The sequence below is a fragment of the Cetorhinus maximus genome, chromosome 16, assembly GCF_964194155.1.
Source record: "Cetorhinus maximus chromosome 16, sCetMax3.hap1.1, whole genome shotgun sequence".
Lineage (NCBI taxonomy): Eukaryota > Metazoa > Chordata > Chondrichthyes > Lamniformes > Cetorhinidae > Cetorhinus > Cetorhinus maximus.
The window spans coordinates 18,800,796-18,825,740 of NC_135894.1; the positions used below are offsets into that span (position 1 = coordinate 18,800,796).

The following is a 24,945-nucleotide window of genomic DNA, read 5'->3' on the forward strand; positions in this document are numbered from 1 at the left end:
AAAATACCTTTGTCACTGTTGATAGGTTGATTATCTGACAGAGTCTGATGTTCCTTCAGTGAAAACGGCAGAAGTGTTCTGGGGAGCTTTTTGGATCGTAGCCCTGATGATTCGTTGTTGTCTTCCTCCGAACTACTGTGCACTACAGAAATCTGTCCCTGGAATGCAAAAACAAAGAATTTTCTAGCCACAGCAGATCTCAATGGTGCCAGCTAGTAGTGTACTTGCTGCTATGCACGAAGAACAAGAATAAAGATCTTTTCTTAACCTTCTTAACATTAGAATGGGCAACAAATGCTGGCCTTGCCAGCGATGTTCAAATACCATGAACAAATAATAAGTTAAACTGAAGCACCATGTGCCGGTTCAGGTGGTTGTAAAAAGAGCCCATGGCATTAATCAAAATCAGAAGGAGGCCCTTCCAGTGTCCTGACCTTTCCAGTGTCTTGGCCAACATTCATTCCTCAACCAATATGACTAAAACTGATTAATTGGAAGTGATTAATTTATTTCTCCTCCTCCCACCCCAACCCCCCAAATTATTTACTTGAGAAAGCCACGAAGGTGCTTATATTTATATCAGTATTAATCTTTCCGATCATCCTTTACCTGCTCCAGAAGCTTTCTCCGTTGAGCCTGAAGGACGGCAGTTTTTGTTTTAGGCCTTTTAATTGCTGACATTTCAGGACCAGGCAAACAGGACTTTCTATCTTCAGGTTTCTCCCTGCTATTCAAAAAGGTTGTAAGTAAAAAGTGCGTCAAATAAGAGAATTCAAAGTCAGACTGATGTTATTGGAGTATGACCATTAATGAGTAACTAGGCACCTTTTACAGTTTGAAAATCTGGGTAAAAACTTGCCTGAGAAATACTTTGTTAATATGCTCGATGATTCTCGCATTTTAACTACAGGTATGCTTTGGAAGAAACAATGAAATCTATGATTTTTAAAAAAGCTTTGCTTCCAAATATTCACTAGAAATCTGGATTGTACCCAATCATCTCTTTCTCACATTCATGCGGCCTCATTCCTTCTCCCTTAGTTGCCATCTGCCTTTCTCAAATTCCCTTTCTCCCTGTTCTCCTTTTCCTTTCCCATAATTTCTGAAGTTGTTGAACTAAATGTTAACATTGAATTCTGGACTTAAGTCTGGACTTAATATTGAGTTCAATAACATCAGACCATGAACTCTCGCCTCCATCTTTACCCCTTTCTTAATCCATTAAAAAAAATTATTTATTCATTTATTTTATTTAATTTTTTAAATCCTTTTTCCCCAACCGCCCAGATCCTCCCCCACCACCACACTCAACAGGGCCATCTGTTACTTGTTTCTATGTTGTGCTTTCACAGAGCACTGACCCTTGTTCTGCTATTAACACATTCTGCTGTCTTACCTTTACGCCACTATCAGCACCTTTAGACTTTAACACTACCGTTAACACTACCTTTGGTCTTGTGTCCATGACATCTTTGCCAATCTTTCCTGAGCTCCCACCTATCCCTGACTTTCTATTTGGCTCCACCTGTTCCACCCCCTCAAGCAGTATAAAATTCATCACATTTCTACTTCTCTTTAACTCTGAAGTCGTCATATGGACTTGAAACGTCAACTGTTTCTCTCTCTACAGATGCTGCCAGACCTGCTGAGTTTTTTCAGCATTTTTGGTTTTTATTTCAGATTTCCAAGATCCGCAGAATTTTGCTATTATCTTAAGTGAGGAACATGTACTGTTTACCTCTACAATCTAGTTGTGATTTTGTTCATCAAAGGTTACCCCAGTTAGTGGAAAAAATACATTAAATTGAAAAAGATGGAAGGTCCCAGAGTATCTCAGAGTATCAATACATCACCAGCGAATTAGTTATAAGTATAGCTTTCTGCCTCACTGTGTTCCTATTACACTTTGCTGTTAAATCCTTTTGTTTGACTGGATCATTATGCGGGTATCTGAAGTGTTACGTATCATCAAAATGAGCTGGGGGTAGGGGTGGGTGGTGTAATGTGCCCAAAGGCCAGAGTTCCGGCTCCTCACAACCTTGAGAAGCACAGGTGGAAATTGGATATATTCACAAAACCTAGGAAGTGCTTTGGTGCGGGGGCAGGAAGGGGACTGTTCACTTGCATCATGGTTACCAGTTTCAAAAGAAAAAAAACTTTTCTATACTCATACTGCACTTGGGGAATTCTGAAGAAGTTGAAGAGCTTGATATCCAGTGTCTGCTGTGGCTCGGTTGGTAGCATTCTTGCCTCTGAGTCACAAAATTCCAAATTCAAGTTCCATTCCAGGGTTCGCATACAAAAATCAAAGCTTTGACACTTCAGTGCAGTACCAAGGCATTCTTAGCCTTCTCCCTCTCAATTCATACATTCCAAACCTGTTTATGGCCGAGGTCTTCTTTCCCCTCCCTCACTCAAGCTGGCATTATTCTTTCCTCCCATTTAAGCTGGACCACCAGCTAAAGCTAACACTCATTTCCCCGCATCAGTTCATGCCAACACTCCCTTTGCCTACAGCATCTTGGTTCATGCCAACACTCCCTTTGCCTACAGCATCTTGGTTCATGCCAACACTCCCTTTGCCTACAGCATCTCGGTTCATGCCAACACTCCCTTTGCCTACAGCATTTCGGTTCATGCCAGGAGTCTCCTTCCTCCTCCCCTACAAAGCATATGTCGCTCACTCATCTCTTCCCCTCCCAAGGCAGCAGTCCCTGCTTCTGCCACTTATCCCCTTCCCATCATTTCTCCCCTTTCCCATCCCTTCATTTCCCATCCATTTTCCAAACTCTCTCACCTTCATGGCTATCTATTACTCCTTAGACCGCTAACCATTTCCTCGCCATCCATTAAGTATCAATCCTACCCGAATGTTGCCACTAAGACTGGACCTGTACCTCAGCATCAATCCCCAAATGATGCCACTAATGGATGTGATCCTGGCTCTTGAATGCTGCAGGTACGAGCTCCAGTCCTCACGAGTTCTGTCTGACATATGCATCTACATACCCACATATGTATTTAACTGCATAGGGACAGTAGGCCATTTAGCCTCTCTGACCTATTCTGCCATTCAATTAGATCATGGCCAATTTGCATCTTAACTCAATTTACCTGCCTTAGATCCATATCTTTAACACCTTGGATAAGTATTTGATAGATAATCTCTGGCTTGAAATTTTAATTGATCTGGCTTCAACATCTTTTCTGATTTCTGACCTGAAGCTTACCTAGATAATTTCATACTTCTTTCTTGAATTAAGGATGATGTTTTAATAAAAGGCGTTGCTTCTTCCCCTTTCACATCTGTTTCTGCCTCTTCCATTGCATCTATTAGTTCAACATCTGAGTCCAAACAGGATCCTTTTCTCTCTACCTTGATGGAAGGCTTTACTGTTTTGCTGCTTCCCACACCAATTTCATAATTAACAGTTTTATCATGTCTCTGGTTCTCCACTCCAATATTTAGTACTCTCCCTGAAATAAAACCAAACAGAACCAAATTGAAGCCATTATTTTCGTTTATATTTTTAGTAAAGACTTCCAAAAACAAGTACAATTTATGCATGAAATATGAAAGCGTAAAAATCAAAAACAAGACAAAATTCAGCTCTTTGTCCATAATGCTTCAACAGGGAAAGGCACAATAAGGTACAGCACTAAGCCAAATGACCAAGGTTCCAGGTTCAGTCCCAGTTCTGTACTAGGCTAAAAGCGTATGCAAAATGGTGACAGGAGTACTACATTTGGCCTCAAGTTTCCTCAGCAAGGGAAGGGGAAAATAAAAATCGGCGAATTCTCATTCTTCATCACTTTTCAACAGCTGAAGTGTATTCATATGGAGAAAAAGACAGGATTGAAGCCAGTGTTGCACATAGGGATGGCAGATAAACGAGTTAGGATTTTCAGAAAATCCAGCACTCTCATTGTAATTTTTTTCCTAGTGTTAACTCATTTCTTACCATATTTTGCATATTGGCATGGTGTGATGTGGTCACACGATTTCTGGGTTGCTAGTCCAGAACTATAACCGCTAAATAGCCTTACTAGATTGAATTTATCCCAAGATCTGGGGCAATGTTTAGCCATAAAGATCATGGTTTAGATGGGAAAATCTCAATTTATAGCACTAAATAAGTTTAGATTATGTTTAAAAAGACAGAATAAATAAATGGGCCATTTAAATTAATTTTTAAAAACTTTAATTGTTGCAACAATTTTGTGAAATTTCTCCACTTGTTTTACCTTTTGGCTGCTGATGCACTAATAAAAATACATTTTACAAAAACACACTACTATCTATCAGAAACACCCACTGCCCAGCCTAGTGTCAAACACTCATGCTCATAGTATGGTATCAAGTTGGTTCTTAGACTAGCTAACTGGTCCAGGAGACAAGAGTGAAAAGCTCTTGAGGTTATGCCATTGCTTTTATAGTTTCACAGTTCTGCGACACAGTTTGCTGTTAATTGAACCAGGTTTAAAATGTATTTCTGGGAGTCCCATTGAAGTCAATGTTAACAATGGAACAAAAAGACACAGACTGTACTTAGAATCGGGTACTTTGGCCTGAACTTTGCGATCAGCGGTGAACAAACTGCTGTCACTGTACGTTACATTTATAGCTGCCCACAGGCTTTCAGTGGGCGGATCTTTGAGCAGCAACTTGCAGTAATTAGAGAGCCACTTCAGCTCCTACAGATTACTGGGACCTGTATGAGCAATGCAAGCAACAGCGGGTCTCTTCAATCAAATTGAAGGATCCTTCCTGAAAGATAGGGCTGAACTATGACTTTGGGGAAGGGCAACAGGAGTTGGATCTGTTTCTGGGTCTGAAACTGCTCCCTGGGGTAGAAATGTCACTCAGATTTTGACCAAGGCTTCTATTAATTGAAAAGGGGACAGGTTCTCTAGCCAACTAAAGGTGGTAGGTGGACTCTCAAAGCTGGAGGGCCAATCAGAGGTCTTCCAGCTAGAGAGGTGCAGCATGCTGCAGTAACAGGAAAGTAACTGAGACGTCATGAAGGTACCCTCTCACCAACCTTTTTAAAGATTCAAATAAAAATAGAAAAAGCAGCCAAGCCCCCATTGTGGTTTTCTTGCTGGGTTGAGGTGGGGGGGTGTGTGAAATCCCTCTAACAAGGTGACCTTTGGCTGCATCTGCATTCAAGCAGACAGGGAGGGCCTGTAAGCTTACCTGGAGTACTGGTTCCCCCAGTCTGCTGCTGGGTGCCTGTCTCCAGGCACTTAAAATGCCTCCAGTCACAAAATTTAACTGCACTTTACAAAGCTCTTCAGGAACCTAATTGGCTGCCTGTCTTGTGGGGTCAGGCAGCCCTGCTGGCTGTTTCCCTAAAACAGCCAGCACTGGGAGCAGGCGGGAAACAGGCACATTGGTCAGGACTGGAATTTTCAGGCCACAATTACCTCCAATCCTAACCTCGGCGGCACCTGAAAATTCTGCCCAGAGAGCATAAACTAAGAAGTGCAAGTTAGCATAATTAATTCAGTGTAACAACGCATACAAAAAATAAGCAAAGAGAGGGAAAGGAAGATGGAATTGAGAGAGAGAGCGAGAGAGAGCAAGAGCGAGAGCGAGAAAGATAAAGAGAGCCAGAACAGTGAAAAAGTAGTACTTTCTTGAAAGTTCTCCAGCAATAATTAAAATCTGAAGGAATGAGACCACAGTTGTACAAATTAATTTTCAGTGCCAGAGATGTTGTTTGATACTAATTAAGACCAATTATGCTGTAAATTCACTTACACTTGAATGGATAAGTTCTAACATTTCTGGCTTGTTTATTGGGTACATACTGCAACTTCATGCCTTCCATGTGTTCAAATGCCAAGTTTCTCAGCGAGGTGCAGAAAAGTTGTTGGAGGAGTAGGGCAAATCTGACAGCAGCTTCCTAATTTCCTTGTTTTACTGCATATGTCAGATACTGCTGTCTGATTTAACCCAGAATAGCAGTGAGCGCTGATAGCCTCACAATTATGCTTACCATAAAATCCAGGCCACTATCTAGGCTGATACTTAAGTATATTACTTAAAGGAGCGCCATCTTTTAGGTGAGATGTTAAGCTGAAACCTCTGTCCTCTTAAGGTGAGTATGAAAGATCCCATGCCGTATTTCAAGCAAATACAGGGAGTGTCTTAGTCAACATTTATCGCTCAGCCAACATCACTAAAATAAATTAAAGTCATTCATCTTATTGCTGTTTGTGGGATTTTGTTACGGACAAATCGGTTGCTACATTCCCTACATTACAACAGTGGCTACATTTCATTGGCTGTGAAGCACTTTGAGACATCATGAGGCTTTAAAGGGTACTATGCAAAGCAGGTTAGTCCTTTTGCTCCCTAAATCCACCATGGAAAATATACAACCTAATTACTTGAAATAATTTCAGCAACATACATCTGTCAATGTTTGTGAATAATGAGAATTATGCATAAAATTATATACACAAATGAATTCTAAACTTTTATAGCTTATTTTGATCAAGCCTTTATAGTTTTAGTTTTTACATATCTTCCAGAAGAACGACACATATAATTACATGACGATTAATAACACAAGTATTATTCTTGCTTGACAGCTTTGAACATTAAAATTACAGACAAGCTACACCACTTGCCAGCTTGAAAAGCTAAGGTGTTAGAAATTTTACACCATGACATTGTAGGAGAGAAGATCTGATGCATCAAATGGTTTGGGATATGGACATTTGAAAAATATTGCAACTACAGGGACATTGTTTACCAAAGACTCATTCTTTAAGGAACTAAAAAACACAAATCCTTTTGAAGCCTGTCTGATATTAAAGTACTGGATTTGACAGGTAAGTCAGATTTTTGCTGTAGATTTACCTGCATAACAACACACAAAGGTTCCTTCATCAACATCATCCATGCAACGAACTCCCCAGCCTTTCTTTTTAGTTTTAAACAACTGCAATCGAGTTTTAACGCCGTGTTGTACAACTCTGTTTTCGCACATTCTTTCATTACATTTGCACCATTTGTTACATTCGTAAAGTCTGGAAAATAAATAATGAATTTTACTTCTTAAAATATCTCATTTGACAGTAACTTGCAGTCAGTATGCAATATTGTGCATCAGATACTCAATGCTTGCACCTACCTCTAGATCAAATATTGCCAATGCACTTGACTGATCTTTCAAAACATTCTTTGCATTGGTTGTACCATTACAGAAAAAGTTCCCATCAGGTAATACAATCATTGCAAACAACAATTATGAACAGTAAGAATCAGAAATCAGTTTGTATTTCCATTAGATATAAAAACCTTCAAAGCAACGGCCAAAATAATGTAGTTCCTGTGCAATTTAAAATAAACTGTACCACTAATCCCTCCAGGGAGTCGTGTACTGTCTTTCTTTCTCAAGAGAAAGAAATTCAGTTCAGGGTCTCATTCATGATGAACACTACAAATTGAACATCAGAGCAAAGTGCTTCGCAGTTATGTTAAAGTTTTAGTCTAAAAGCACTCTTAGAGGAAGGTGGATGCAATTAGAGTTTTGCACCAGCTGTGGTACACACCAAAGTAATTTCACAAAATGGTCCAAACTAGATTTGCCTTGTAAAGTAGCAGGTGTGAATAGAAGATTAAACCATTCTTATAAGCAGATCATAAAAACGAAAGCAACAATGTTGGTGCTCAACTCACCCAGAAGGTACACATTGCAGAAGTCGTTTATATTCGTACCCAGATGCCCCATTAAACCTTTTATTGACACGGGCTGTCAGTTGTTGGCAAGCACACCTAGATCTTGCAAAAACACCACATTTTAATGTATCAGCACCAAACTTAATCATCCATCTTATGAGTGATGGCTGAAATCTTTCTGCTTTCCATTTCTCTAGTACAACAGTTTTGATAGATATGACACAATAAAGGTAAATTTATACAGATATCTGCGAGCTATAGAATTGTTCCCTAAAGAAATATGTACCTTATGAGTAGACACAGTGACCAATTGCGTGGTAACGGGAGGAGGTTAGATGCACATAAAGCCCCAGTCAGAGAAATGTGGCGTGGTTGATAACATTGGAAGCGGTTATAATTCTAAAATAATTCCTTTCATGATTAGCTTTGTGAAATGAAAAGATTTCAGCTGGGATGCAATTTACAACTGACAACAATATCCAGGGGGAGGGCAGGATGAGGGTGAGCACATCAGACCTCTGGCCTCCATAAAATTGGGGAGTGCAGAATAAAATTGGTTACACTTTTATTTAAAGGACGAGTAAAGAAACAGGAGTAGGCCATTTAACCACTCTAGCCATTGAATGAGATCATGGTTGATCTGTGATCGAAATTCTACCTGTTTTTGATTCATATCCCTCAATACCTTTGGTTACTAATTTAAAAATTAGGTTGTTGGATTTTTAAAAAAAATTGATTCAAGTACTAATTTCCATTTGTAGAAGAGAATACCAAACTTCCACCACCCATTGTGTAGACATGTTTCCTAATTTCACTCCTGAAAGGCCTGGTTCTAATTTTCAGATTATGCCACCTGGTCCTAGACTCCCCAACCAGTGGAAATAGTTTCTTCCATATACCCTATATGTTCCCTGTAATGTTGAGAACTTCGATCAAATCAGCCCTTCTAAATTTCAGGCAATACAATTCTGCTTTGTGTAAGATAAAAGCAAAATACTGCGGATGCTGGAAATCAGAAATAAAAACAGAAAATTCTGGGAAAGCTCAGCAGATCTGGCAGCATCTGTGGAGAGAGAAAGAGTTAATGTTTCGAGTCCACATAACTTTTCTTCAGAGCTAAACAAAAGTAGAAATATGATGGATCTAATACTGTTTAAGACTGATAATATTGATACCAATGCCCGTCCAGGACCCTCCACAACCCTTCCCATCCCTCTGACCCCATCCCTTCTTCTAGCCCCAGCCCTTGCCGTGTATTCGTTATACCCTCAGATCTTCTCCTCTGATGCTGAATGTTCTGAACCCTGCAAAGGACTCAGTTTCATCCTCTTATGCCCTCACCTCAATGAATTGAGCCTGGCACAATGCTGAACTCTTCTTCCTTTGCCTTCGTCTCCATGCTCACTTCTTTGGGCAGGAATCTTCCCCCCATTCAATGGATCCTTTCACCCACCTCCAGCTTTCTCCCTCTACCAGGACCCTTCCCTCTGGCCTCAGAACTCATTTCTTCCCATCTTGAATCCATTCCCTTTTCTCTTGTCCAGCCTCTTCCCATCCACATTCGCGATTCCTCCAATGCCCTATGTCATAGCAACAATTTCCAGTTTCCTGGCCCTAACTGTTTCCTCTTCACCATTGACATCCAGTCCCTCTACACCTCCATCCCCCACCAGGACAGTCTGGGGGCTCTCCGCTTCTTCCTTGAACAGAAGCCCGTACAATCCCCATCCACCATCACTCTCCTCCGTCTGGCTGAACTTGTTCTCTCACTGAACATTTTCTCCTTTAACTTGCCTCACTTCCTCCAAATAAAAGGTGTGGCTATGAGTACCCACATTGGCCCCAGTTATGCCCATCCTGTTTTGGGATCTGCGGAACATTCCTTGTTCCAGTCCTGCTCGGGCCCCCTCCCACAGCTCTTCTTGCTGTACATCGATGACTGTATCAGTGCTGCTTCTTGTTTGGGCCTGGAAAAATTTATCGATTTTGCTTCCAATTTCAATCCCTCTCTCACCTTCACATGGTCCATCACTGACACTTCTGTTCCCTTCCTTGACCTCTCTGGGTCCTATTCCGGGATAGACTGTCTACCAATATTCATTACAAGCCCACTGACTTGCACAGCTACCTTGACAAAAGTTCTTCACACCCTACTTCCTGGAAGGACTCCATCCCATTCTCCCACTTCCTCCGTCTCTGTCACATCTGTTCCATTACCTTCCAAAACAGTGCTTCGAATGTCTTTTATTTTCCTTAACCAAGGGTTTCCCCCATTGTGGTTGACGGGGTCCTCAACCATGTCCGAGCCATCTTCTGCAACTCTGCCCTCGCCCCTTCCCCTCCTTCTTGGAACCATGATAAGGTCCCCCTTGTCCTCACATTTCACCCCACCAGCCTCCGCATTCAAAGGATCATCCTCCGCCATTTCCACCAACTCCAGCACTACCCTCAACACACTCATCAGTTTTCTGTAGGGTCCATTCCCTCCAGGACACTCTGCTCCACTCCTCCATTACCACCAACTCCTCATCCCCTTCACCAGGCATCTTCCAATACAATCGCAAAAGGTGCAACACCTGCCCCTTTACCTCCTCCCTCCTCACCGTCCAAGGCCCCAAACACTCCTTTCAGGTGAAGCAGCGCTTCACTTGCACCTCCTTCAATTTGGTCTACTATAATCACTGCTCCAAATGCAATCTCCTTTACATTGGAGAGACTAAACACAGACTGGGTGACCGCTTTGTAGCCTTCGCTCAGTCCGCAAGCATGACCCAGACCTTCCTGTCGCTTGCCATTTCAACACACCATCTTGCTCTCATGCCCGTCCTTGGCCTGCTACAATGTTCCAGTGAAGCCCAATGTAAACTGGAGGAACAGCATCTCATCTTCCGACTAGGCACTTCACAGCCTTCTGCACTTAACATTGAGTTCAACAACTTCAGACCATGAAATCTCTCCTTCATCTGTACCCCTTTCTTAATCCAATTTTTTTTTAACTTAATTTTTAAATCCCTTTTTCTTAATCTTCCCCCCCCCAACACCCACCCATCCCGCACAGTGCCATCTGTCACTTGTTTCTATCTTGTGCTTTCACAGGGCACTGACCCTTGTTCTGCTAGCTTACCTTTATGCCACTATAAGCACCTTCTTTGGTCTTTACCACTATCATTGGCAATCCCTTTGTCTTGTGTCCATGACATCTTTGTCACTCTCTGAGCTCCCACCTGTCACTGACCTTCTATTTTGCTCCACCAGCTTCACCCCCTCTTAAACAGTATAAAATTCATCACATTTCTACTTCTCTTTAGCTTTGAAGAAGTCATACAAACTCGAAATGTTAACTCTTTCTCTCTCCACAGATGCTGCCAGGCCTGCTGAGTTTTTCCAACATTTTCTGTTTTTATTTCTACTTTGTGTAATTCCTCCTCGTAGTTTTACCCTTGGAGTCCAGGGATCATTCTGGTAAACCTACGCTGCACTTCCTCCAAGGCCAAAATGTCTTTCCTAAAGTGTGGTGCCTAGAACTTCTTTCATCGTGGTCTAACCAGGGCTTTGTACATAACTTCTACCCCTCTTGTATTATACTCTTCCAGATATAAAGACCAGCATTCCATTAGCCTTTTTGATTATTTTCTGTACCTGTTTATGACATTTTACAACATAGGAACATAGAACTTAGAAGGAGGCGGCCCAACAGCCCTTTCAGCCTGCTCCGCTATTCGATAAGATCGTGGCTGATCTGGTTGTGGTCTCAACTCGACCCCCTTGCCTGCCCCCCACAGCCCTTGACCCCTTTGCCCATCAAAAATCTGTCCGACTTTGCCTTGAATAAATTAAAAGACACAGCCTCCGCTGCTTTCTGGGGAACAGAATTCCACAGACTAAAGACCCTCAGAGAGAAAAAAAATTCTCCTTATTTCAATCTTAAAAGGGATACCTCTTGTTCTTAAACGGTGTCCCCTAGTTCTCATCTCTCCCATAAGGGGAAACATCCTCTCAGCATCCACCTTGTCAAGTCCCCTCAGGATCTGATATGCTTCAATGCTGTGGGGGTTATTGTGAGCTGCTAACCACCCATACCCCCACCCTCTGCCGCTGGGACAGACTATCACCGTGTCACCTGCCATTTAGGTTTTTGTTTTCCTTTCGGGACAGAGAAACCCCTCTCAGCTGCTAAATAGTGAGCCCACTTGGGCATTTTCATGATCTATGCACCTGGTCTCTTTGAACCACCCTCCGCACCATGTTTCTGGCTTTTCACCATTTGTAAAGCACCCAGTTCTATAATTTAGAGGTCTGAAGTGGAGTGTCTCACATTTACTTACATTGAAATCCATTTGCCATAGTTTTACCCATTTACTTAATCCATCAATAACTCTTTGCAATTTTACACTTCCATCTACACTTTTTACAATACCACCTAGCTTTGTGTTATCGTCAAATTTGGGTTTGCAGTTCTATCCCATTATCTAAATCATTCATAAAAGGTGAAGCCCCAACACAGATCCTCGTGGGACACAAGAAGTCACATTTTGCTAACTGCAGTACCTGCTGATTATTCCTTCTCTGTCTCCTGTTGCTCAGCCAATTTCTTAACCAGATCAATAATTTGCCTATAGTTCCATGACCTTTCACTTTAGCAAACTGTCTCTTACAACAGAACGTAGTCAATGCTTTTTGGGCTCTTCAGCATTTTTAACATAACACGTTTGAAGTTATTAATTTGCCAGAGATACTCTTGGGATCCCCCCAGTCAGCCTCCCCAACTTCAAAATCTCTCACCTAAATCAGAAATGTGTGTGTTAAAGACCCACTTCAAACACTTGAGTATATAATCTCAGCTGATTATGCAGTGCAGTTCTGAGGGAGTGCGCTGTCTGAAGTGTAGATCCTGGATGCAACATCAGGTTTGTTCAGGGAGATGTAAAAGATTTTATGGCACTATTTGTTGAAGTGCAAGGAAGTTCTCTTAGAGTTGTGGCCAATATTTATCTTTCAACCAACATCACTAATATATTATTCGACCATGCATCTCATTGTGGTTTGTGGGTTCTTTCGGTCTGCGAATCTGAATATTGAATGAAATTTATTTTAAAACACTGATCAAAAAGCTGAAAGAACAAAATTAAGAAGCATAGGAAGCATTTAGCAGGTCAGGTAGCATCTGTGAAGAGAGTAGAATTAAAATTTCAGATTGATGATCTTTCATCAATTAACTATGCTTCTCTCTCCATAGATGCTATCCGACCTGCTACACGGCTCCAGCATTTTAAAATTAGACCACATGCAGTATTTTGCTTTTGGCAGAACAAAGATATTCTGGTGCTGTGCCTTACTTATAAATAGTCATTTCTGGTAGAACAGGATGAGGTAATCCCAAGTGTGGAAACTCTTGCAATATTATTTACCCATCAAGAGCATTTACACAAAAAAAATACTAACTTGTCACTGCAGCCATCTGTGCAGTTGCATTTCTGTAGGAACATCTCTGCTGAACTGCTAATAAGATGTCCACGAGGCAACCGTGTTTTCCTATATTTAAAATACTGTGGTTTGGAGACATCAATCGCATTGTACAGAGGGATTGGCACAGGTTCTATGCCATGGCTTATGTCGGCTTCATAAATAACTGGGCTCTTGCAAGGAACTGTCCTTGAAAGTTGCACGTAAGTGTTGAAAGAGAAAAAGTCCAATAGCAGAAAGTCACACTGGGTTTCAAAAATGTAATCACGCACTTCCTTGAAATTCCGCAAACCTCTCCCACACGGAGCTTTGTAAGAAACATGGGGAGGCTCCAAGACCTCAGTATTCCAATGCAATTTCCCGTGTCGTCTTTGAAACTGGCAGAGTATAGGAATTCTCAGTGGATTTTCCCCTTTGAAATGATCAGGAGTTGGAGGTGTCACTTTTGCGATACACAACCCATTGCACCTGTGCTGCTGGAAGGTCAACTGATCAGGAAGGCTAGGGTGGATGAGTCCCTCCATAGGGGATGGGCAGGTGGCTGAGGAAGGCAGGCTTTTAATCACAGATGTTTGCCTAGAGAGGAAAAAAGTTCTATTTAATCATCCTATTACACTGGGGAATGACCATATGTAACTCAAGCAGCGATGGAACTTTGTCCAGTGCACATGACTGTTGAAATAAATTTGCAATTGGTGGTTATGAATGAACCACTTACAAATTATACAGGACTGGTGAATGTTACAAAACTTCAGGAGGAACACTTTCAACAGTTACAGCATCAGGATATTTGTTCACATAAAAGGAGACTCCAGATGTTAAAGCACAGAAAATGCTATTGTTTGGAGTATATGGAAATGCAAAAGCTAGTTGCATTCTAAAATTATATCCTATTTTTATATCTTTTTATTCTAAAATTTATATGTACACATATATAATAGAAAATGCTATGTAAACTTGCCAGACAGTCACCATGCCTTCTTGCCAATTGAGAAGCTGCAATGTCCCCCCCCACCCCGAGTGGCAGGTGGATGTAATTTAAATAGCAAGCGGAGCACGTTTACCACAGCACCCACTTGACAGTGGAATTCCATAGGCTTTTCTCCAACTAGTTACTGGACACACAGCAGACTTTTGCAAACATGACTGGAGGCTTCCCCAAGGCTGTTTTACACACTCCTTGTAGTTCTTATATGGCCTGACAACATCACCTTCCTTCCTTCTTTATATATGTTTCTCTCTCTTTAAACTGTAAATTCTATTGTTCTATATGTCTTTGGAAATGTACTTTTCTCAAAGTATAAAAATCTTTCATGTTGCCAATATGGTCAGTACCTTTTGAGAAAAATAAACATACTGATTGGCCCTGCTTATCTTGTTAGTTGTAAACATCCTACCATCCCTTTGAAACCCAAACAACTCTTTCACTTATCTAAAAATGCAAATTTCCTTCACACCCTACATGCTAAGACATCATCCATGTTTACTCATTAGCATTTCAAATGCCTTTTATCCCTAACTTCTTTTGATAATTTCAAGTTTGCAGTCTATCTGACTAATTTAATTAAATCACACACAGAACCATCTGCACTCTCACCCATAAACCTACTTTACAATAAACCACAATATTATGAAAATCATAGTTTTGTGACACTACCCTCTTCAGTTCAGTATTTTGTACACCACTCTGCAGTTTGCTGTCATTCATCTCCATTAATGCTGCAAGCTTTTTGAGCTACTTATACTCTTAAGCTGTTCATTCACTGAAAGACTGCAGTTTCAAGCTATATTCTATGCTACAATTTGATCACCACACATTATTCTATGTTCAAAGCATTAGTGTGATCCAGGACAGAGCATTGATTGTCAAATGAATGATGGTTAACTGACATGAGTTAAAAGCAAACTTTTCCATTGATAAAACCTTCAAACATTTAAAATCCCAGCTCATTTTTATTGGCTTTCAAAAAAAAAGTTGTCAACTTGTGAGATTTCCTGAAACACCCTCCGCCCCTGCCAAGTCTAGAAAGATTTGGTTCTGCACATCTTTCAGCAGGAGATGAAGATAGGCCTCGAGTGGCTCTAATCTCCACCTCTAGTCCGCCAAGGGTGCGTACATAAGTGAATAAATAGATATATTGATTACATCTCTCTGCTGTGTGTCTGTGAGGTGGCCAGCACACATGTCATGTCAACAGGCCTTCCTTGATCTCCTCAGGCACTCTACAATTCTGCTGCATCCCCCCCGCTGTCCCAGCCTGCCAGATTAAGACAGTCGACTCTGATAATTTAAGTGGTCACTTCATTCTAGTCCCTGACATACATGTGTAGATGTATTTTTTTTTACAACTAACAATAAATTAGAAGAAAAATTCTAAGTACGGCGCATAAGTAAAAGACTAAGTTAGTAAGCATGGAACAGAGTTTGCTGAGATTTATCTTTTATTTTGTTAAGCATACATTCTTGTACCTAATTTTCACTCAGCAAATGCAGCTATCAATTTTCCCTTCCTGTTTTTAACTGACTGGGGTGCATCTACCACACTCCATAATGTCAAAAGTATATTAAAGAGAAATAAAAAATCATTTTAAACTGTTAGTTTCTGAGCAGCCATCAGAACTTCACAAGCAGCTGCCAATCAACAAAGCTCCCTCATCTTATCCTGGTTAATCTGTGACTGATTTCAGTATCTGCCCATTTAAAACAGTTAAGACACTGCAGTTTTAAAAGACCAAGTTGGCTGAAACACCTCATTTTATCAGATTAATGATTTATGCATTACATAGAATTAAGCCTCTTAGTAGAAAACTGCATATTATTCAACTCAATGCCATGGGGCAACTACTAGTTCATGTACAGAAAATATAGGAAGAAAATCCACAGAAGCTGAAATATAAAAATGATTAAAAACATGACGCAGAATTTTAAAATGTTAGCGTCAGGCTTCGATTCAATTCATCTTATGTATTCTGAAATTGTGCACAAAAAAAATCAAACCTAAGAAGAAGCAGAAGCAGAAAAACAGAATGAATGGGAGAGAACTACAAGTCTTCAACTATTCTCCTAAATTCAAACAACAGCACATATATAATCACACAAATAAATCTGATCCAAGGTGAGCAGTCACAAAGTAAGGACTCAAATTGTGAAGTCATAACATTTGAAATAAATGCTGCATACTTAAACAGGGAACTGTTTGATATGGACTGTGCTTCCATTTCTTCAGAAACCACGACATTTTCGGAAATCTCTTCACTGTCATGTTGAAATTTCTCTTCATTTTCTGTGTATAAGAAGGTGTATAGTATAAATAAGGGATACTGAGCAATAAATCTTACTTCCACGTTAAAAAGAGGAATTTTTGATAGCTTTTGTATTTGTATCATCATAATTTTGACTGTCTTTGCAGCACATGTGGGTGTGTAAGCGCACACATTGAGAGGTTATTAGCCTTGACCCAGTGAATCAGAAGGCTGTGGGTCCCAATCTCACCCCAGAGACTTCAGCACTTGCTTCAGTACAGTATTGAGGAGTGCTGCAATGTCGGAGGACTCTAACTGTCTTCTCAGGTGGATGTAAAAGATCCGATAGCACTATTTCAATGAGCACCAGGGGAATTCTCCCCAATGTCCTAGCCAATATTTATACCTCAACCAAAGTAACCATCAAGAGAATCCATTTGATCATTTATATTTTAGTGGAAGCATGTGTGGAAATTGACCACATTTACTACATTACAACGGTGACAACACTTCAAAAAGTACAATGCCTTAGATAGAACTTTGTCAATTGTCCTGAGGTTGTGAAAGGAACTAAATAAATGCAAGTCTCTTTTTTTCACACACACAAACAGGGGATATTTGGGATGTATATTTCCCCCACAAAGTTAGTCATAAACAGAAAAAGTGCAAAATGTTAGAAATCTAAAATGAAATGCTCTGATAATCACAGTGCCCCACTGCTTTTCCTGCATGATAATGGGACTTTACTGCTTACCTCAATTTAATACCAATGAAGTAGAAGAAAATTAAAAGTTTGGCCTCTACCTGGTGTATCAAATGCAAGTGAGGAGTTCTGGATTCCTGCTTTGTTGAGCAAAATAAAAGCCTTCAAATATTCTGCAAGAAATAAACACGTTTTTGAACAGACTAAGACGACAAATAACCAGAAGAATCTCTTCAATTTACTCAGAGTAACAAAGATATTCATGCAGCAACCTTCTATCCCCAATGGACGCATGGTGAAATTGAAGTCCTTGTGTCAAAGAGGAAGTAGAGTCTTAATTTTACTCAGCAATTCAAGAAACTATAATGATGTTCCAAAAGAACAGGAATGACAAACTCTGAAATACAACTGAACTTTGAATATCTATTCTAGTTTGCTACGTTACAGAGTTTGTAAGGGGAAAAAGGTCTTAAAACAAGAATTCAACATTTTCAAAACAAATTTTCTCCCCAAATCCCACTCCTACTTATTCATGGCCACACTTTCAGTTGGGAGATTTCAGGGACTGATCCAAGCATAGCCATCAATGTCACTTTATGATTAGCTATCACGAAGCGATGCTAACTTTCACACTTCTTAAAAATTAAGGGTTTCAACTTGCGAAGCAGCACAGTTCAAAGGTTACAAACTAAATTGAAATTGTGTTTACCCAGCTAAATGCTGTTGAAAATTAATTGGTTGTTCAGAGTGAAATGCAGGAAATAAATGCACCCATATATACTTAGAAAAGTGTGTTAATGGGGCTCAGTGCTGAAAAAAGAACAGTGAGGCTTAACATACTTCCATACAGCACAGAAAAATGTGATTTGGTGCATGTTTTTGTATCAGCCATTTGCTGGAGTGAGCCAACCTCAGTGCACTGCTCTCTCCCTATAGCCCTGTAACTTCCTCTACTTCAAACATTTATCCATTTTCTCCTTAGAAGGGACAAATAATCTCTGCCTCTGCTACTCCCTTTGATAGAGAATTCTCAGCTCCAACAGTTCTTGCATAGATAATTTTTTCCTAACTTCTTTCCGCTGATGGCCTCTCAATACTGACTCCCCAAACAGTAAAAATAGCCTCTCTCCATTTGCCCTGTCAAAAAAACATTTTAAGAACATGATTAAACTTAGCAGCAGTATCTCAGAATAGTCTTTGTAACTATGGCTTCTCAACACTCATATCATCCTGGAGAATCTATGCTTGTATGTAATGCTACACAATTGCTTAAGTACGCTCTCCATAACGTTAATCCCTAAAGCTCTGCGTTGTTCTTTAAATGCACGTTGCTTAAGGGGAGAAAGCAATGATAAGTTCAGAGAATAAGGAAAGCAAGACCACTGAGAATATTTGAAGAAACAAACGGCTGTCCAACATACACATAGTAAAGAAAAAAAAAATTTCCAATTAAAATGATCTGGGACAAAGAAATTGAGTTATAATTAATTACTTCATACCCATGTACATTCAGGAATGAGCGGAAAATTGTCCAGTCAGACTTTTGAGAACAGATGATGTCAAATGATACACAAATGACACAAGTTATCAAAACACTTACTAAGCTCAATTAAAATAAACAAAAATACATGGCTCAGGTAACTACACCTACAAGTTTTTGGTCATCTGTTCTAGTACTTGTTTACTTGGCTCAGTGTCACATTTTGTTTTATACTGTCTCTCAGAAGCATCTCGGGACATTTTATTATGCCAAAGACATTGTATAAATACAAATTGTTGCTGTTGTAGGATACAAATATTGCAGAGCTTGATTAAGACAGAGTAAAAGGAATAATTTCAATTTGGCCGTCTTCCTACAAATTCACTGTAGTTGTGTGAAACAACTGTATAACAGAATAAAAAAACAATAAAATTGATCAAATTTCAGTTTCTAATGTTGCATTATAACCTGCGGACCACTACTCTGCAAATCATTCATCACTGAATTGTGCCAGAATGTCACTAGATCGCTACCACATGAAGAATTGTAAAAAGCCAAGAATATTCTTATTTAAGGCCTTGATCTCAATGATAACAATTCATTAACAGCCTGACAAGCATGCCATATTCTGGCATAATCTAAAGCAGCTGGTATGATCTCAGTAGAGACCAGTGACAGGTTTAATTTTTTTTCAGAACCCGAAAACCCAGGTATTTACTAAAAGAATGAAGCCACAAGGTTCATGGTTTAAAACAAAGGAGCTTTATTGCACTAATTTTTAAAAATTCATTAATAGGATATGAGCGTCACTGGCTAGGCCAGCATTTATTGACAATCCCTAATTGCCCTTGAGAAGGTGGTGGTGAGCTGCCTTTTTGAACTGCTGCAGTCCATATGGTGTAGGTGCACCCACAGTGCTGTTAAGGAGGGAGTTCCAGGATTTTGACCCAGCGACAGTGAAAGAATGGTGGTATATTTCCAAGCCAGGAAGGTGAGTAGGTTGGAGGGGAACTTCCAGGTGGTGATGTCCCCATGTGTCTGCTGCTCTTGTCCTTCTAGGTGGTAGAGGTCACGGGTTTGGAAGGTGCTGTCTAAGGAGGCTTGGTGAGTTCCTGCAGTGTATCTTGTAGATGGTACACACTGCTACCACTGTGTGTCGTTGATGGAGGGAGTGAATGTTTGTGGGTGTGGTGCCAATCAAGCAGGCTGCTTTGTCCTGGATGGTGTCAAGCTTCTTGAATGTTGTTGGAGCTACACTCACCTAGGCAAGTGGAGAATATTCCATCACGCTCCTGACTTGTGCCTTGTAGATAGTGGACAGACTTTGGGGAGTCAGGAGGTGAGTTACTCGTTGCAGGATTCTGAGCCTCTGACCTGCTCTTGTAGCCACAATATTTATATGGCTAGTTCAGTTCAGTTTCTTGTCAATGTTAACCCCCAGGATGTTGATAGTGGGGGTTTCAGTAATGGTAATGCCATTGACTGTCAAGGGGCAATGGTTAGATTCTCTCTTGTTGGAGGTGGTCATTGCCTGGCACTTGTGTGGTGCTAATGTTACTTGACACTTGTCAGTCCAAGCCTGGATATTGTCCAGGTCTTGCTGCATTTGGACATGGACTGCTTCAGTATGTGAGGAGTCGTGAATGGTGCTGAACACAAATAATAACAACTACATCATCTTAAATAGTGAGATATGTTATAGATATTAAAAGTACAATGAACACAGTTACTTACAATCTAAACTGAACTTAACTCAAATTTCCTTCCACACCCATTTGACTTACACCCCCAATAACTCAAGTCAGACAGTTATCAGAAATTGGAAGATTCCTGGAAGATAACCACTTAGTCCAAGGACTGTTTCAAAGCTTCATGTAAGGATTGAGATTTTTTGGGCCTTCTGCTTACCCCCATCAAGGCTGTCCCTTCAATTCTCCAACCATCCCAAGGTTGTAGACTCCCATTCCACACAAGCATCACTAGCGTCTTGAGCGTAGCCACCTCGGGTCAGAACTCTTCAGGTTCTAATATTCTTTAACTCTGGAGTCTTGCAATCTCTCTCTTTCTCTCTTCTTGACTATCTCTGAAGTTCAACTCATGGATAGTAGAGTCCTTTGGTTATCAAGTTTTTTTTAAACCCTTTTAGCCAGCACACACAGAATTTCAACTCAACTTTGCTGGAAAGAGATGTTCCCTGCATTTAGCTTGTTCTCAACTAAGCTGCTTGCAAAACAGAACCACATCCAGGAACCTACCTATCACTATAATTAACTTCTGGTTGACCTTATTTCTGTTGTTTATCTCCCAGGCAACTTGGTCACATAATCAGTTTCTGGAAGCCAGTTGCTATACCAGAATCCCCTTTCAGAGAAATCTAGCTCTTAAAGGGATCATCCCAAAATAAGCACATGGGCCATCACACAGCACATGACAGAGCTCACGCCAATGATTGCGGAGTTTTCTCATATCTGATTAAAGAAAGCCATCTACCATTGAAAACAAACATATCTTTGTATTATTTAGAATGTGACCCAAGTTGAACTGTATTATTTACTGCATGCTAACAATTCTTAAAAACTTACTGTAAAAACCGCTGCATTACTAGCTGAAGATCACTCACAGCATTATATTAGTTGCATGCCAGGTCCACAGAATGGAAGCCCATGCACAAAGCTACAATTATGCATTGATCTCCTAGCAGTTTCATTACCAGGGAACAATGTTTAGCAGAACATTTAGTGGAATCAAAATTATGCTCAATTAAGCATTGCTTCGTTGGGTTTGCCACATCATTTGGATGTCCAAGGGGTAGCTTCCGAAACACATACAAATGCTTTGGGATATCCCAAGGACATGAACGCACTTTACATAAATTCAAGTTCTTTTTTTCTTAGAAGGCAATAACCACTTTACCATACTAAGGTTGCAAGCTGCTATCCACAAACAATGGCAGTTTAACAGGCCTCATTGCTTATAGAGATGGAAACAGATTGAAAAATTGGAAGACATTTGGGGAAAAGCTAACTCATCATGCCACCAGATTTCTTACCTTGATCGTTTGCTGAACCATCTGTGATTTTCTGTTTCAGGCAGTTTAAAACATCATTGATTTGCTGAAAGACACCATTAACACTTCCAGTGGCTTGTACTCGAGTCCAAAATGATTTCGCTTTTCCTGAGGAAGGGGCAGAAGAAATCGAGCTTCTAAGTACTTAGACATTAAACAACTCCTGGTTTAAAAGTGCATAAATGCCAAGGTTATGGCTGTCTGTGCAGCATGTGCACTTATTGTTCTCAGCTACTTTGGCAGAATCAACTCAAAACAGAGGCAGGTTTCAACTTTGGATTGCAAATTTGTTGATGCTTAAGTTTTATTTCAGGCTTTTAGCTAAAGTCAATCAAACCCAACCTTAAACAATGCGGAGTGCAAAGGCCTTCTGTCTATGCTTGGTTAGACCCTTCAAGTATTGTGCACAGTCTCATCTCCAAATTATAACAAGGGAAAAGGAGTATTGAAGAAAGTGCAAAAAAGATTTATAAAATTCATATCAGAACCGAAAAGGTTATACCCATTGGGAAAGGCAGAACAAGCTAGGGCTTTTTCTCTAGAAATGAGAAGGCTCAGAGGGGGAGTGCCAGAACCTGACAGATGTCTTTTAAAATTATGAAGAGGTTTGATACCATAGACAGGAAGATGATGTTTCCACTTGTGAGGCCAAATCCAGGTGTCATAAAAAGTGTCATTAATAAATTCAATAAGGAATTCAGGAGAAATTTTAGAATGGTTAGAATGTGGAACTTGCTACCACAAAGGAGTAGTTGAGGCGAATAGCATAGATGCATTAAGGAAAATTAAGGAAAAACAAGATACATTACAAAACACATTACTGAGAAAGGAATAGAAGGTTATACTGACAGGGCGAGAAGAAGAGGTTTGTTGGAAGCTCGTTTGGAGCTGTAAAAATAAGGGGCCAATTACAACTTTCACCAATGAATTTTTAAATGAATTGTAACAACATGGCTGAGAAGCAGCGAAGGTATTTTTCAGCAACTTTTAGCAAATTATTAAATGCAAAGGGCCATAACTTCCGACTAGTGTTGGAAAGTGCTGGCCCACAGGAATTAGAAGAAATAAATGCACATTCACCTGGTCTTGAAAATTACATTGACACTTCCATTTGCCGGAGCTGCTTGGGGCCTGCATCGAAAGGCTCCTCGCAGGTCCCAGCAAAGTCTAGTTCCAGCGGATTCAAGGAGGCCACACCCCCTTTTTTACGACACTGGCTGCTGTAAAGCAGATAAGTTTAAAGGGCCAGGGAAACTGACAGGTCAGGGAGAAGGTAAGTGTTTAAGGTTAGTGAATAGGATTTGGGGGCTTGGGTGCCGGTCGGAGGTCCGGGTGGTGGGAGGTGGGCTCTGAGGTGCTGGAGGTTGGGGACTGTGGGTTGGGGGTGTGGGAGTCGCAGGCCTGATTGGGAGGAGAGGTCGGAGGTCCGTGGGGAGTTTGGTGGGTTGGGGGGGGTTTAATTCTTCTAACTTTTCTGAGCAGCTACTGGTATAACCCTGGCAGAGCCCACCGAAGTTTACAACTTAAACCGCATTTTTGGATGCTTCTCAGTGCAGGAAACCCTTACCTGGGAAATTCCCAGAAGAATTCCGTAGCACATCTTTGGGGTACCCTGCAAATCCGACACTGGGGAGCTCGGAAGTTACGGGTCAAGGTTTAAGGAATTGTGACTTTGGGCAGAATTTTTCCGTCGGTGAGCTGGGGGCAGGGCCTGCTCGCCGATGCGAAAATGACATGGGGGGAACCCCCAACGTCACCCCGCCCCATTTAAATTTTCAGGAAGGCGGGGGGGTCAGCGCGATCAGCTGTCTGCCTGCTTACCTGTCAATGGCCAATTGAGACCATTGACAGGGTAGTTAAACCAATTAAAGGCCCTGCCCGTCCAACCTTAAGGCAGGTGGGCAGGCCATAAGCCCCAGGGGGCTTCTGAAAAAACATGAAACCTCATCCACCGGCGGGATGAGGTTTCATGCCTGTTTTAAAAAAGTTTAATAAAGTTTCTGTGATGTTTATTAACATGTCCCATCTCATGTGACATTGTCACATGAGGGGGGCATGTTAATAATTTTTTTATTTTTCTATTTTTAAAGTTTCAAACACTCTCAGCGCTCCCCCTCAGGCAGCACTCTGACAGTTGGGGAATCCCTCCCGCCCTCCCCCCGCACAGGAAACGCATAGCGCTTCCCATCGGGTGGCCCACTGGGGCCCGCCCGCCCACCCGTCAAGGGCAAAATTCTGCCCTTTGTCTAAGAAAGCTTAAGAAGCCTATTTTGTATCTAACCTGAAAGACTCTGAAATGTTAGATAACTACAAAGGCTGTGTAGAAACTTTTCACTGTTGTGAAGATGGATGTCACCCTTTTAAATATTTTTGGGAATATGGTGGTATTCTAGAAAGAGGGCTGTGGATGTCCACTGGTAATTAAAGTGGGGGATAGTTAGTAAAGACAGCTTGTCTGTGGGAACTGGGAGATGAAAGGTAAAGGTGCTGATGCATGCATTTGTAATGAGAGGCTATGGTGAAGTTGGAATTACAAGTAAATAAGTTGGGTTTTAAAATTTGCATTCGGTGATAGGCAAGGACTTGACATTTCAGCTGCTAAATTTCAAAGGGAATTTAAAAGGACTTGAAGTTGAGTTCAAAAAGAGGTGGTTAAGACAATGGAGTCTAGGATGAAAGGGGAAACAGATATTTAAGGGAGATTTGTTTAGTTGAGTTGGGTGGTTATGTGGGGGTGATGTCCTGGGACCAGCTCTGTACTGAGAAAAGTTGTGAATTTGAAGCAGCCATCCTCAAAAGTAGAAATAGCAGGATATAATTGGATGAATATGTGGCTGAAGAGATGGTGTGAAGGGGAGGGTTTCAGATTCCTGGGACATTGGGTCCGGTTCTGGGGGAGGTGGGACCAGTACAAACTGGACAGGTTACACCTGGGCAGGATCGGGACTGATGTCCTAGGGGGAACATTTGCTAGAGTGGCTGGGGAGGGTTTAAACTAAAATGGCAGGGGGATGGGAACCTATACAAGGAGTCAGAGGAAGGGGAATCAAAGACAAGAACAAAAGACAGAAAGTGGAATAAGAAAAGTGATAGTCAGAGAAATCAAGGGCAAGAATCAAACAGGGCCTCAGTGAAAAATAGTGGGAACGGGACAAGTAATGTTAAAGAGACAAGCCTTAAGACTTTGTGCCTTAACGTGAGGAGCATTCGCAATAAAGTGGATGAATTAACCACACAAATAGACGTAAACAGGTATGATATAGTCGGGATTACGGAGACATGGCTGCAGGGTGACC

At 40.9% G+C, this 24,945-nt stretch overlaps 1 protein-coding gene across 1 annotated transcript in view; it reads right to left on the reverse strand.

The window, feature by feature from the left end:
* LOC144692043 (uncharacterized) overlaps positions 1-24,945 on the reverse strand; it is a 158,686-nt gene that overhangs the window by 87,901 nt on the left and 45,840 nt on the right. Inside the window, exons 12-20 of the mRNA XM_078560601.1 lie at positions 21,632-21,757; positions 17,204-17,275; positions 16,338-16,440; positions 13,136-13,732; positions 7,694-7,795; positions 6,872-7,041; positions 3,231-3,477; positions 610-727; positions 8-158 (exon numbers count right to left, since the gene is read on the reverse strand). Coding sequence (XP_078416727.1) covers positions 8-158; positions 610-727; positions 3,231-3,477; positions 6,872-7,041; positions 7,694-7,795; positions 13,136-13,732; positions 16,338-16,440; positions 17,204-17,275; positions 21,632-21,757 — 1,686 coding nt within the window. The remainder of the gene's footprint in view (positions 1-7; positions 159-609; positions 728-3,230; positions 3,478-6,871; positions 7,042-7,693; positions 7,796-13,135; positions 13,733-16,337; positions 16,441-17,203; positions 17,276-21,631; positions 21,758-24,945) is intronic.